The sequence below is a fragment of the Amblyomma americanum genome, chromosome 3, assembly GCF_052857255.1.
Source record: "Amblyomma americanum isolate KBUSLIRL-KWMA chromosome 3, ASM5285725v1, whole genome shotgun sequence".
Taxonomy (NCBI): Eukaryota; Metazoa; Arthropoda; class Arachnida; order Ixodida; family Ixodidae; genus Amblyomma; species Amblyomma americanum.
The window spans coordinates 162,140,669-162,155,195 of NC_135499.1; the positions used below are offsets into that span (position 1 = coordinate 162,140,669).

Sequence of the window (14,527 nt, forward strand, 5' to 3'; positions counted from 1 at the left end):
TTGCTGCACGGAATGGGTTCTCCACATCATCATTATCCTAACGGTGACCAGTCTAGAACAAAGTCCTCCCCCATTGGTGTCCAATTGCCCTGTATTCCTCCAGCTGCAACCCCCCTATACCTCCACCAACTTCCCTAATCTGATCCGCCTACACCTGACTCTCCCCACAACGAATTCGCGAAGCATGAGCGGGGTGGTAGCGTGACACAACTGATTTTTTTCAGTAAGCAGATAATCCAGCTTGTTAAAGGATTTGTACCGATTTTCGGTTATTTCTCACCCTTTCAAGTGGAAGAAAAGCCTCACGCGAGTAAGCAATCCCAGTGTAACACGAGTGCCCTCCTCCGTCGGCAGGCGATGACTCCGGAAACGAATATGTGCATTCTTTTCGCTCGCGAAAGTGCCTCGAAATCCGAGCATTATGGAAAGAGAATGTTTGTGAGCTATCCAAGCACCGTCTATGCTCTGTAGCGTTAGCTGTCGTGGCACCGAGCAACTTTTGAGCCCGCTCGCACGGTGTACTTCTCTATCCCTGGTGGCGCGACAATTGAAAGACGTCTACAAGTGTGGACCGTTAGTCCGCCGGATTGTTTAAGACGGCGTCAATGGGTAGTCACAGAACCGGTTTAGATGATTAAGCGTCCTGCAAATGAGGGAATTGCCATGCGCATGAGGAAGGCTTAAGGCTTATTAAGGGGAAAAATGTATGCGCACAAAATACGTATTCACGGCCGTTTGGTGTCCTGTAACCTAACGATGCCGCAGCATGACATGGATATACAATGAATACAATGCAAGAAAACTTAGATGCAAATACTCTATTATCGCGGGACATCGATGTGGTTACAATATTTGCATTACTGATTTATCGTGACAAAAAGTAAAAAAAAATCCAAAGTGGGTATCAGAAGTAGACGCTTTTTTAAGATTTTCTCCTTCGAAGAACAGCAATAAAATAGTATATTGTATATCTGGCATGCATTGCATCTGCACTCTAAATACCAGCTTCATCGCCATCTGGGTGAAATGAGAACAGGGGCAGTTTTCTATAGTCTCTTTTCGCGGTTCATTGTTTTCCTTCGTTGTCATTGGTCAGCCGTGCTTTCGAAGCCAAAGCCGGCCACTGAGAGTGCTCGTTTAGCTGTCAGTCATGGCGTCACACGCAGCAGCCACCAATGATGAAAGACAGAAGGAATTCAGGGAAAGTTTCGGCTCTAGAAATACGGCAGATTCACGCAGCTAAACACATACTTAAGACTCGCGATTGCCAAACGTCAGATCACTGGCCAATCCCACACGAAAACCAAATAGACCATAGGCAAGGATCCGACCAATCACAGACTGCAATCTCTCCAGCAACAAAGTTTGCATCTATGCCATTTGACTGCCATTGACACACATCATGGCGAATCTCGGGCACACGCGAGTCCATTGTTGTCCAACAAGCTTCCGGCGCCCATGGCTTACCCTGACACAATGGCCATGATCCTGCGCTGTTCAAGGTGCCGACGACGCTGTACGCCTTCGCTGTGAGCCTTACGACAGACACCGTTGGCATACGGCGATGCTTCGGCAAGCCACTACATCTCGTCTCGACAGCACGACTCCTGATCTTAGCGGCGTGTCTGGGACTGTCACGGCGTACCGGCCACTTATAAAGGAAGACATAAAACAAGCTCGCACTCTCTCTGCCTGAGGGAAGCGCTTCCCGCCACGTCCTGATAAGCACGGCCGGTTCGGAATGGACGCGTAAAATGCTGCGAGTAAAACACGAGCACAGAGAGTGACAAGGCAGGCGCTTATCTAAGACCATGGACGTATACGTCACACGGGAGGCCACGTGATGCTCTGCGGCGCAAAATGGCTTAAAGGCGGCCCCCAGACACTTCTCATGTCCTGTTCCTGCGTTCCTTCCTTGTTGGCGCGTGTCCTATTTCGTGGGCTCCGTTGCGTCCCAGGAAATAAAATTTTCCTGTTTTCTAGTGTCCACGAGCTAAAAAATTTGTGGAGTCACATGAAAATGCCTATATTAAAAAAAGCAAGAGAGGCTGTAAAACATATACATGTGTATATGTTTCTTTTACATCTTTAATACGGAAAAACTCCATTTTATTGACTTCTGTTTATACCAATAGTTATTTCGCTCATATTGTTGCCTTCTTATGAACAACAAAAATCTAACGGCCGAACTACTAAGCGGACAGATCTGTAAGCCTTCAGTCAGAAAAAAAATAAACACGCAGCGAAGGTCAGGATGGAACAATGGAAAGGACAGAAGGGACAGGCGGCGACTGTGAGTTGAAAATCAACCGGAAAACAAGACAGACGTGCCACCACGTGTCAAAACACCAACTGGAGGCATACAAAACAGCAAAAAGCACCCACAAACAATGGCATGGAAGAGACCTAAGTTTCGACTAGCGCGTGGGTAGGTAATCTTTTTATCGTTGTACGCTACGCCGAAGCTTGGCTAGCACATGTCTGGCCTCTTCCATTGTACGGAAGACCTCCATAAACAGACTTGTGTCCTTGCCGGTAGGCTCAACCACAATGGAACCGTCAACGAAAGTGGGTCGTCGGCAATCGCGTGCAATGCCGTGCGCTGAGACGTCATTGATCTGACTACACTGGGAGTATAAACATGCCTGTTTTTGCTCACAGTTCGAGACCTGAGACGCTTCTGTCGAGCTCTGATATGGGTCATTACTAACTGATGGCGAAAGGTATGGTATTCTCTTGCCTCAGCAAAACTCTCACAACGAGTTGGTAAACGACTCCGCGCATAGAACGCTACGAATCTGAGAAAGGTATGCTGCCTTGTTCCTATGGCTGGCAGTGCAGAACAGGAGCCCGTGAAGAGGCTTCACACCACGTGCAAATAACAGCACTGACAAAAAAGAACTGATTTCTCTTCGTCCCAGGGGGCGGAAAAGTAATCGCGATACACGTACCGCATCACAACAAATAGCCCCCGTGGAAGCCCATAGCATGACTCAGTCCACCCCATCACTCCCGGGCCCAGCTCGACCACGTGGCCTACGTGCTACGACATACCAAGACTCCGACGGCCACAGGGAGGCCGTTTTTGTTCGGTGAAAGGGCAAAAAAAAAAGAGGAAGTATGAACAAGACCGCAGCCGTTATTGCGCACGTGTATCTATCTCTCTATGGTGCAGCTTGAAAAACCTCACTAAGCGATAAGGATAATGTGGGTATTTCCTCGCCCATGAAAATGTTCAGTGTTTGCCTTTCCGAGCAAAGAAACGCCAGACTAGCAGCAGATAAAGCTATAAGCAGCGGCCACTCCCTCGGGGCATTCATTTGTTTCAATGCAGCGCAGAAACGCAGGTCTGGGAACCTACCCTGATGGATTCGGACGCTTAAAATAGCGAATCGCTGTACGAATGTCTGACGGTTCCCGTGACGTCAGTGGTACGTCCACTACATCAATTGTTCCACAGTCATTTCATTGGTCCCGCATCTCTAAGGACAGGCAACGTAATTCCGTGGAATTTATCAGCTCCTGTGCGTGTTATATAACCAGTATTTCGTTGCGCCATTAATTTTCCGAAGTGAAGCAAGCTTTCTACTGAGTTTTTTTCTTCAAATTTCTCGGTGTTTCCCTGCATAGCTTGAAATGGGTTTTCTTTCACGTTTTTAAGGCGTGATACCATATTTAAAACGCGATATTTTTGATTAATATCAATTTTTCAAATATCATTTCGTCAAATTGGCGATTCACCCGCCGCGGTGGCTCAGTGGTTAGGGCGCTCGACTACTGATCCGGAGTTCCCGGGTTCGAACCCGACCGCGGCGGCTGCGTTTTTATGGAGAAAAAACGCTAAGGCGCCCGTGTGCTGTGCGATGTGAGTGCACGTTAAAGACCCCCAGGTGGTCGAAATTATTCCGGAGCCCTCCACTACAGCACTTCTTTCTTCCCTTCTTCTTTCACTCCCTCCTTTATCCCTTCCCTTACGGCGCGGTTCAAGTGTCCAACGATATATGATACAGATACTGCGCCATTTCCTTTCCCCCAAAACCAATTATTATTATTATTAAACTGGCGATTCAGTCCTGAATGAACTGCAACAAAAAAAGTGTTTCTAATTAAAACCTATACAAAGGTAGAGCCAAAGTTATTATTCCCTGTGCGTCTCGCAAAACCGCAAGTAAAAGCTTTCCAGCCAAACTAAGCCCTACATTTTGCATTGTTTGTCATTTTTCTTCTTTAATTTTTCAGTTTAGACTTATAACAGCTGCTGCTTACCGTCTGTATTTGTTTGGAGTTAATGCCTAAAGCGCGCAAAAGGGACGCAGGTTGCTTGAAACACATTGGATGTTAGCGTAAGGATGCCTATACAGGTGTTTGGCTTTTGTGATGGCAATAGTGTCATTTCAACAATGGTCACAGAGGTAGGCTAGATGCTTTGAAGCACATTGGGATCAAAGCTGGTCCGCAGAAGCAGAAAGCTCGTCTGAGAGGTGGCCAAAAGCGTATCGGAAATCTTTCTTTCGGTCTGCTCATGCCGCAAAAAAAAAAAAAAAGTGAGCTGCCACATGAGCAAAAGTCAAGAAGCGCAAGACTATAGTAAGAAGCAGAGCTTCGAATGTAGTAGATTGTAACAGTCCGGGACATTGGTTTAGGACATTTGCAGTTATTACTAATCTTTTTCTTCGTTTTTCCGTAAACTCACTTTTTGTCATACCTTCTTTGTCTCTGCACAATTTTACCTCTGTGCAAGTTTTTTTCTTTAAACTTTGCATGTTTTTTTTATATATCTAGCTGTAAACTCAATCACAAGAAGTCAAATCGTGCAATTTGTTTTCTTACTGCTGCATTTTTTCTTAAGAGATGCCTATACAAAAACCATTAAAACCATTGCTTTCGGTCATTCCACTATTACACAATGACAAGTGATGGCGCAATTATTTCGGATCATTGCACATCTCATCCCTTTCTGAAAGTAAGTGCAAAAGCGATTCACCTTGGGATGAACTAAATTGAAATTATGACTGCTAGCGGGGGGCCAGATCTGTAGTCAGCACTTCCCTAAAAATAAAATAAAATGTTTTTTTCAGACATTTTAATATTTTGATCAGGCTGAAACAACGTCTTTCTTAAGGAATACATCTAATTATATGTTCTCATATGCTATTACAAAGTTTTTTTTTCTCTAAAAAGTGGCCTCATAGTACAAGATCATTTGCTCATTTCCTGGGCTCACTGGAGCACCGTCTCTGTAGGCGCCAGCGTAAATGCCCTGCTCAGAAATACATGGTGATGGGCGAGTTAGTTCATGGCTTCTATAAAAAAGAAAAACGCTAAAATAAATGCCCTGCAATTTGGTTTACTACACCTGATCAGGTGGCTGTACAAAGCTTGTGCACTCAATAAAACAGCTACGTGATGCCAACAAGCACAAAAATAAACTTACGCGGCAGAAAAAACGGTTGCTTAAATGGATAGCAGCTGGCTTTTTAGCTTTTGTTACATAAAGGGTACAAATGGCTATTGTATAGGTTACAAAGAAGAAACGATCCAAGCTCGGCGACGAGTAGATAGCATGTACTCCACGCAAATGGGCAAAATTCACACGAAACAATATAAAGCGCACATCCTTAATAAAAACAAAAGAAATATAAACCCGTGTGCACACTTAGTCCATCGAATGCAAAAAGCATGGCAACGATTACAAAGAAGACAATGCGCATATTGAGAACGCAGTTGCGCTGTTTGCTTTTGGGTGGTGCCAGAGGCTCCCCTGCGAGCACCAGTGTGCGTGACTGAGAGCATTATTCGGCTTCGGTTAAGGGTTTTGCCTCTGAAGTAATACGAGGGGTCAGGGTTATTCCGTTCTCGGATGAAGAAATGAAAAAAAAAACAGCTAAATGTGTTAGTGTTGCAACAATATTATCTTAACAGGTATGCATTGTTGGAGATGGAGCGGTCCTTGAGTAGGCTGACTCGTTCAGCACCGCAGGTCCTGGCTCCGAAGGACGTTGTCGGACTGCGTTAGGAAGGAAACTGTACAGGTTTCTGTACATTTTTACAAGCGTAAAGATCAGAAGGGAGGATGATTTTCACTGCACTCGCGGTCGAGTTTTATATCGTTCTTCGTCCCTAAGTTCCTTAGGTTGAGGACGCCCTCGCCGGGGTGGGAGTGGCCTGAAACTTTCACTCACGCGCCGCCCACACTCACGCCACCGCACATATGGACACGCCCTCGTCACATGTCGAGCCCGAGAGAGAGAAGGATGCCGTCGGGGCAACACCCTCTAATGGTCGGGGCCATGCCGACTGCTGTAGGTGACGTCAGCTGGCAGACAAAGGTTCCCACGCGCTGCTGACACCTGCTCTTCATCAGATGACAGCCGATGCGCCAGGGCAGAACGCAAGGTCTGGTAGAGAAGCCGGAAGGGGTCGTTTGTCCGTTGAGATGCTTGCGAAGATTGCGGACGACGACCGCCAGCCCGCTGCTGTGCTCCCAACGCCGGCGAGCCACCGGAAACGAGGCTAGTCACGGCGATTGGGGAAGATAACGTCTGCTTGCTCGTCCTTCCAGCCTCCGCTCCCTCGGGTCCCAAACTCCGACCGGGCAACGCCTGCTGAATTGGAACCAGCTGACACCTGAGTCCATTCCGCGTCACCCTTGACGGCAAGCCTGGGAGCGATCACCATCGAGTTGCTCGGAGCCACCCAGTAGAAGCATAAGTGTTGGCTGCCAGCAGCCGTTCGTAACAGCATGTTTATGCCGTGCCGGTTTAGACTATATATATATATATATATATATATATATATATATATATATATATATATATATATATATATATATATATATATATATATATATATATATATATATATATATATATATATATACACGCAAATGATGAACGCAAAGTGCCTTTCTTTGTATCTTATCCAGCTTTGTTATTTTAGTCACTGATAGCGAAAACAAGGAGGCAGTTTCATACCCAAAATATCTGGACAAGCGCATTTTTAGATCGGGAAGTTTATGAACGAAAGTAAGTTTTTCACATATCGTAAGATTGCATCATAACAATACATATATCCATCCGTAGATCTCCACTCGGGAAGCTCGTAGTTTTCTGCTATGTGTTGTAAATAATAATAATAATAATAATTGTTTTTTTTTTTTTGGTGGAAAGGAAATGGCGCAGTATCTGTCTCATATATCGTTGGACACCTGAACCGCGCCGTAAGGGAAGGGATAAAGGAGGGAGCGAAAGAAGAGAGGAACAAATAGGTCCGTAGTGGAGGGCTCCGGAATAATTTCGACCACCTGGGGATCTTTAACGTGCACTGACATCGCACAGCAAACGGGCGCCTTAGCGTTGTAAATACGCCCCAAGTTGGTTTTCCATGGCTGTATTGACTGATCGCTGTGAGTGCAGGACGAACTATTTACAAAACGCCCCAAGTTGGTTTTCCATGGCTGTATTGACTGATCGCTGTGAGTGCAGGACGAACTTTTTACACATCGAAAGATTGCACCATTCCCACCAATATGCTCATAACAGTATCCTAAATTTTTCCACAGTGCCTCACAATTATAAGCGATGTCGAACAGAAGCTGGACTTGTTGTTGTTGTTAGCCTATCAAAAGATGGCACATACCCACACTGGGGGATCGGCCAAGAATCGGGTGGCTTTTCACCTGAACGCAGTTAACAAAAAGGAAAAGCACGTGGGAGCGCAACACCGGTGAATTTTACGTCATGAACAGAAAAGGGATGAGTGTTTTGATTTTAAAATTTTAAGAATAATAATAAAGAGAGGGATTAAATATTAATGATTTAGTGAAACTGTAATAAATGATAGAAAAGAAAAGGTTGGAACACTTAGCAAGGCACTCGATGAGATTCTATCAGGAAATTTAGAACAGCGGTATAAACAGATCTGTGGCTGAACCCAAATATGGTGGCGCCAAATGATAGCAAGAGCGGGCTGCTCAAACTAAGGCCAAGATGCTGCAAGGGCTCCTCCAGCAACCTTTTTCTCAGAGAGTTGAATCGGCGACAATACAGCCAAAAATGTTCAATAGATTCAGGCTCACGGAAAATGCACAAAGGGGAGAGAGCGCCAAACCCGACTTGTGTAAATAGAAATTTAGAGGGGGGATGCGGCAGCGCAGCCTCGTCAGTGATACTTCAAGCTGCCGAGAGCAACAAATTTTCCTGTTCCAATAATATTTAAGGTGCTCATAATCCGCCGATGTTAAAAGTGTTGTGTCTTGCGTGCTTAAAAACGCACGTCGCCGAAATCTAGATGCTGTAATATAGGCTGTAGCAGGGATGATTGGCAACACAGGGCCGCTGAGGGAAGCCTTTGCGAGATTATCAGCAATCTCATTTACTGTCACACTGCGGTGACCGGGAACCCATACTAAATGAACAAGGCTCAAATGCGGAGGAAGTAGGGATAAGAAAGTTGATAAAATGGGACCGTCAACATGTGCAGCGAGGGACGAACACAAAGATAAAGAATCAGTAATTACTGCAACTGCTGTAATAGAGGGGTCTAGCTTGCGTAGAGCAAGTACAACTGCTAGAAACTCTGCTTGAAAAATAGGGGGGGGGGGGGGTGAAATCTGGAAGGCGCAGAGAAAAGGACCAGTCTAAATGCGAGCAAAATATTCCCACACCTGCTTTTTCATTGCATTGCGATGCATCAGTGGCTATTGCTATATCAGTAGGTAGGGTCCTCAGATGATCTTCTAGAAGACCATTTAGAATACTCGGTGGCAAAAGTTTTGCATTTTTTGGGAATATGTCGTCGAAAACAATGTGGATAGAGGGCCCATTGCGAAGCGCAGGAAGGATATCATAAATGTTTACATGTAAAGGCTGAAGTAATCTTTGCACAAACACTACCTGAGGGGAATTGAAACGAGACCAGGGGACACCAAAAAAGGAGGTCGGCTGAGAACAGAAAATGCTTTGGGAACGGTGGAAATGGGATTCATAGATCCTGAGGTAAGTTTGCACAGTTAAAAATTGAAGTCGTGATAAGAGAGACGGAATGCGGGCTTCAAGGTACAGCACATTGATAGCCACAAATTTTGGAAGGCCGAGGCACATGCGAAGTGCTTCCCTCTTTAAAAGGACGAGAGGGCGAAGTTTATATGTAGCCGAGCCTGAAAACAACACTGATCCAAATTCTAAAATTGGCCTGACATACATTATGTAGATCATTAATAGCGCATCTCTGCGCATGCCGTACCGGTGATGACATAATCTCCGTAACATGCCCACGGCACGAGCCCCTTTCGCCGCGACATGGTCAATGTGAGGTCGCCAGTTGAGTTTGTTGTCATAAATGACCCCTAGGTATTTTAGGGATTGAACCTGCGGTATTATTTTTAACTGGCAAGTGAGAGAGACCACTACAGGAGTGAAAAGATTGAAAACAAGAGTGGCGCACTTGCCAACATTTAACTTCAGGTGTAATGCGCTCAACCAGTGCTCAAGTGTATTCAAATATGACTGCGACAGACCATACAGAGAATGTATATCCGGCGCAGCAGCAAAAACGCAATGTCGTCCGCATAGACGTAAGTGCGTACATGGCGGTGTAGAGGAATTGAGCTTAACAGAATATTAAAGAGCACAGGAGAAAGAACAGCTCCTTGCGGTACACCTCGCGTTTGTCTATACCTCTCTGAATGAACACCATTATGGACGCAAAAGAATTCTCTTTTATGAAGAAATGCAGATATCCATGCAACTATATAATCTGGAAATTGAAGAGACTGTAGCCTATGTATCAGGATGGAGTGTTCTACACTTTCGTAAGCTTTGGCGACATCTAACGTAACCAAAGCCGCGACCAGGCGTTGACGACGAGCAAGGAGAATTCTGCTCTCAAGATCAGCATGTACATTCCATATTGAACACCGTGGCCGGAAACCGAGTTGGCACAGGCTGAGTATACTTTTTGCGGTCCACAATGGCTGACACCCGAATTAGTAACACCCTTTCTATCAACTTTACCACGTTTGATGTTAAAGAAATTGGCCTAATATTATCCAATTCATAGCCTCCATCCTGATTTTTAAGTAAAGGGATCACCTTGGACAGCTTCCACTCAGAAGGTATCCAAGCGTGTTTGAGAGAGTAGTTTATTAGGTGTAATAAGGAATTGGGAGACTCTTCAAATAGAATCTTGAGCATCTTTGTGGTAACACCATCAGGACCAGGAGCAGTAGCTGGCAATCTCTGGACAACTTGTGAAAGCTCTGATAGATTTACTTGTGAGGCATTATCATTTGGAACGACTGGTGCAAACAACAATGGTCGCAAAGGTAGTAAAGACGAGAACCGCTTTTGCAGGCCTGTGGCTATTAATTCAACCGCCTGGATAGCTTCTACAGGTGACATAACTAATGACTGAAAATTATGAGAGGACATGAGCTGTTTCCTAGACCGTAGAAAACCGAATAGTGCACGTCGGTTGCCCGCCTTTGAAAGATAATCGAAGTGCTCTGAGTCATATTTTTCCTTTGCGCGAGAAACTGCGTTTAAAGGTGGCTGCAATAAATTTATAATCACTCCAGTTATTCGGACATTGGTTATGAAGAAGCTTTTTCCATGCTGCCTTCCTCCGCCTGTAATCTCTTGTGCAGTCCGCATTCCACCTGTTAGAAGAATTCCCTTTTGTTGGCCTCACCAGGAACTCCGACTTTTTACGGCTTTCCTCAATAGCCAGACATATGCTTGCTGACTTGTGGACCTCGGCGATGTTAGACACTGGAGCAAGGGCAGAGCGCAACGCCGTCTGAAATCTGTCATAATTTACATGTGACCGCAACTGAGAAGACGCTGGAGTAACACGACATATGATATCAAAATGTATAGGTATATGATCACTTGAGGTGCCGCTATCAACTGTCGACCAGTTCGTTACGCCAATTCCAGGACTAATGAACGTGAGATCTAAAACAGATTGTGTGTGTGAGCGAAGATAAGTGGGCGACTTGATCTAGTATAAGTCTTATGAATGTTTTATTTAAGAGTTCACTTGATGAGCGTGCAATCGGGGTACATCTTCTCAGGAAGACAGTTTCCAGTTTACTGGCAATGTTGTGATGCTATATTAGCACTAATAATGGAGTAATTACTCATTGGCATCCATCCGAGCGCAGTCATACGGCTACAAAGAAAAGCTATACATTCTTCACAGAAACTTTGAGGTTGAATAAAAATTCGTCCTAGTCCAGGGTTCGAACCGGGGACCATCGCTTCGCCGGAGCAGTCGCTCTACCAAGTGAGCCGACAGGGACGGCTAGCGTATGGTAGGGCGAGCACTGCGTGTATTCCACTCGAGGTCAGCGGCTCGTTAGAGACCAAGATATTTATGCTGATGAATTCAAGTGGAGTGCCGGGAATGCTGTAAGGGAAGCGGGAGGTTTTTGTTTTCGCTCGTTGCGGACATGCAAGCTTTTCCGAATTGTCAGCTGCCGTCTATCTCAGCATCCGACAACTGCATCATATGACGTGGTAAAATGTTACATGGTCGTCATGTTTTTTATTTCGATGTACATGACACAGCCACGTGTAAGTAGCTCAATATTATACCCCTGTCACACGGGCACTTTCGATCCTCATTGAGCTCGATCTGCATCGAGATTTTCGAGCACGCTCGAAACATCCGCTGCTACACGGGCATTTTCAATGCTCATTGAGAAGTTTCCCTCATGTGTGTTAGGTGGCGCCAAATGTTCCGCCAACAGCCATAACATGGCGATGTCCGGCAACACTGTGCAGTCGGGGGCAGCGGCAGCCAAATCCGTAGCCAAATCGGTACATTGCGTATCTGCGCTAGGTTTTTGTGGCGCACTTCTGCTGCTGTGCGATGCAACCCAAGGGCCCGCAACGCCTCCGCGATTTCTGCATAGACTGCGGCGTTTCTCTTCTGGCGCCGCAAATTATTTAGGCGGTCCTGCCAGCAGTCGATGAGAGCGGCTGTCTCGCGCTCGCTCCACAGTTTCCGCGCCGACGAGCAGGAGGACTCCATCTTTTTGTTTACACTGACGGCGAAGCTTGGAGCGTGGTGTAAAGATTATTTTCGAATGTTTGCACATAAGCAGGCATAGTACCTGAAAAATGTTCTGTATTACATTTTAATCAATTACAACAACAACAATTGTGGTTTGGTTTTGTTAACTTGTGTTTATAGCTTCATGAGAGCGAGAGAGTTCTCGATTGTGCTTGGAAACTCAAGCACTCTTGAGGAATCGGCGTCGAGTCAAGCAGGATCGAGCTCGATTGCGCTTGAAAGTGGCCGTGTGACAACCGTCGATCTGCATTGAGTTCGATGAGCATTGACTCAATGAGGATCGAAAGTGCCCGTGTGATAGGGGTATAATAATTACAGTTAGTATATGTGCGGTGATATAATTAATAAAAATTAGAAATAACAACGCACCAAGTACGATGCCTTAGGGAGCTCCCAAAAAAATAGAGGTTACTGTAGACGCCATATTTTCGAAGATCACGATCACAAATTTGCAACGGTTGAAAAGAAAGTCCTTCATCCAGTACAAAACTTCGCTTTTGGTTATAGACAGTGCAATGACGAAAACGAGAACGAAGCATAGGAGAGTCACAGTGCTCGTCCGCGTCATTTGCGTTGTGCATAAACATGATACACCGACTAGCCCGCACATCATCTCTTTAAAACTTCGCTGCCTCCGATCATGCTCTGCAGTTCTGCCATCAGTTCGCTTCGGCATACGCAATAAAACGTTTCAAGGAAATATAGTGGTACGCCGCCGCGGTGGCTCAGTGGTTATGGGGCTCGGCTGCTGACCCGAAAGACGCGGGTTCTATTCCGGCCGCGGCGGTCGAATTTCGATGGAGGCGAAATTCTAGAGGCCCGCGTACTGTGCTATGTCAGTGCACATTTATGAACCCCAGGTGGCCGAACTTTCCGGAGCCCTTCACTACGGCGTCCCTCATAGCCTGAGTCGCTTTGGGACATTAAACCACCATAAACCATAAATCTATTGGTACAATATCATTGATTAGCGAAGAAATTTGGACAATTTGATACAGATTCATGGTAGACAACAGGATGGTGGACAACACGGACGGAAGGGAAGAAACAGGACTAGACAGCGCTTGTTCCGTCCCTTCAAATCCGTGTGGTCCATCGCGCTGTTGTTTACCGTGATCGAGTGCAACATTAGTTTGACTGCAGTCGTCAATACTGAGCGTAAAATGATGAAAACTTAATTCTGTTCGCTAAATGATGGTCTGCAAGCCACGGCGGAATGCATGCTGGTTAAAAGGTAATTTTTCGCATCTCTAGATAATCTGTTAGATGTTTTAGGACAATATGCTCACACGCGCTGAGCTAGTGTATGAAATTGATCTGAAGTCTCCAGCTTTAAAAATTGAAATTCTTTCTGGCATCTTCCTGTCGTCTGGTAGTTTCTTTTCTTTTCTTTTCTGTATTTGAGATAACTGTGTACAATCGCCTAAGGAGGCATATAACAAATGTCCTGATAAGAGCCTGACATGGTTTTGCCACCCTGACAGCCCTCGGAGCAAAACACAATCTTTAACATATGGTTTCACATCATCCAGACAAAGTACATACACGAAAGTAAAATACAGCTACAAACATCATTGCCTATTTACAGTGTATAATTTTCAGAAGGTGAGAAAAGAGAGCAACGGTAGAATGTGCCAGTAAACAAAACAATTATTACACTTGCATCCCAATTTGTAGAGTCAAACATATATCTTTTACTGAAATGTATATCAATGATATGCACTGTGTACTAAATTAGTCTCAGGCAGTAATTTCTGAGCCTGAAACTTAGGAAGAAATATTGTCTTGATTTGCTCTTTAAATTGCGTTTGGGGAATTCTATTATGCAGCAGACTCAGTGTGTCAGGGTATTCGTTAAGGAGTTCTGGTATTAGCGATGTTAATCTTTGTTAGCCATGTGCGTCATAATTGTAGTGTACAGTTTGACAATAAAATAGATTTTCAGAAAATAAAGCTGAGATACTTGCTGCATCATTTGGGGCACCTGTTTGAAAAATAAAAGCTGCGTCTCAACTGTTTGACGACTCCACAGTAGAGAGTAACGCTTGCAAAGGTTCGTTGCCGGACGTGAGAGAGAAACCGCCATGGAGAGAGCACGGCTGACAGGATCAGGTCGAAATCACCTGACCTGATTGTCGTCGCTGCAATTATTTTTTTAGGGCAGGTGGGAATGAGGGGGGGGGGGGGGGGATAGTTTCTTTTAGAATACTTCACAAGCACAGGAGTGTAGCAAAAACTTTCGACTTGCAGAGGGTCAGGGGTGCTTTAAATGCGGTAGAATGTAGCACTTACTGAAAACACAGGTATACGCGTGATCATATAATCCTGCTGATTCAGTTATTGCAGTGACATCTCAGTGCAGTGTGCGCAGTTTCCTGCCCATCTTTGCTTAAGCGCATTGCGGTGAGGCATGCTCACAGGGACAACCGTCAGATTATCGACCCGTCCC

General features: G+C 45.2%; 1 protein-coding gene across 2 annotated transcripts in view; it reads right to left on the reverse strand.

Moving 5' to 3' along the window:
- Positions 1 to 14,527, reverse strand: part of LOC144125307 (potassium/sodium hyperpolarization-activated cyclic nucleotide-gated channel 2-like) — a 47,720-nt gene that overhangs the window by 32,932 nt on the left and 261 nt on the right. Inside the window, exon 1 of one of the 2 annotated variants that reach the window (XM_077658571.1) lies at positions 1,468 to 1,694. The exons of the other annotated variant lie outside the window; for it this stretch is intronic. Coding sequence (XP_077514697.1) covers positions 1,468 to 1,484 — 17 coding nt within the window. The 5' untranslated portion in view covers positions 1,485 to 1,694. Of the gene's footprint in view, positions 1 to 1,467; positions 1,695 to 14,527 lie in introns of those variants that run through there. 2 annotated transcript variants of the gene reach the window in all.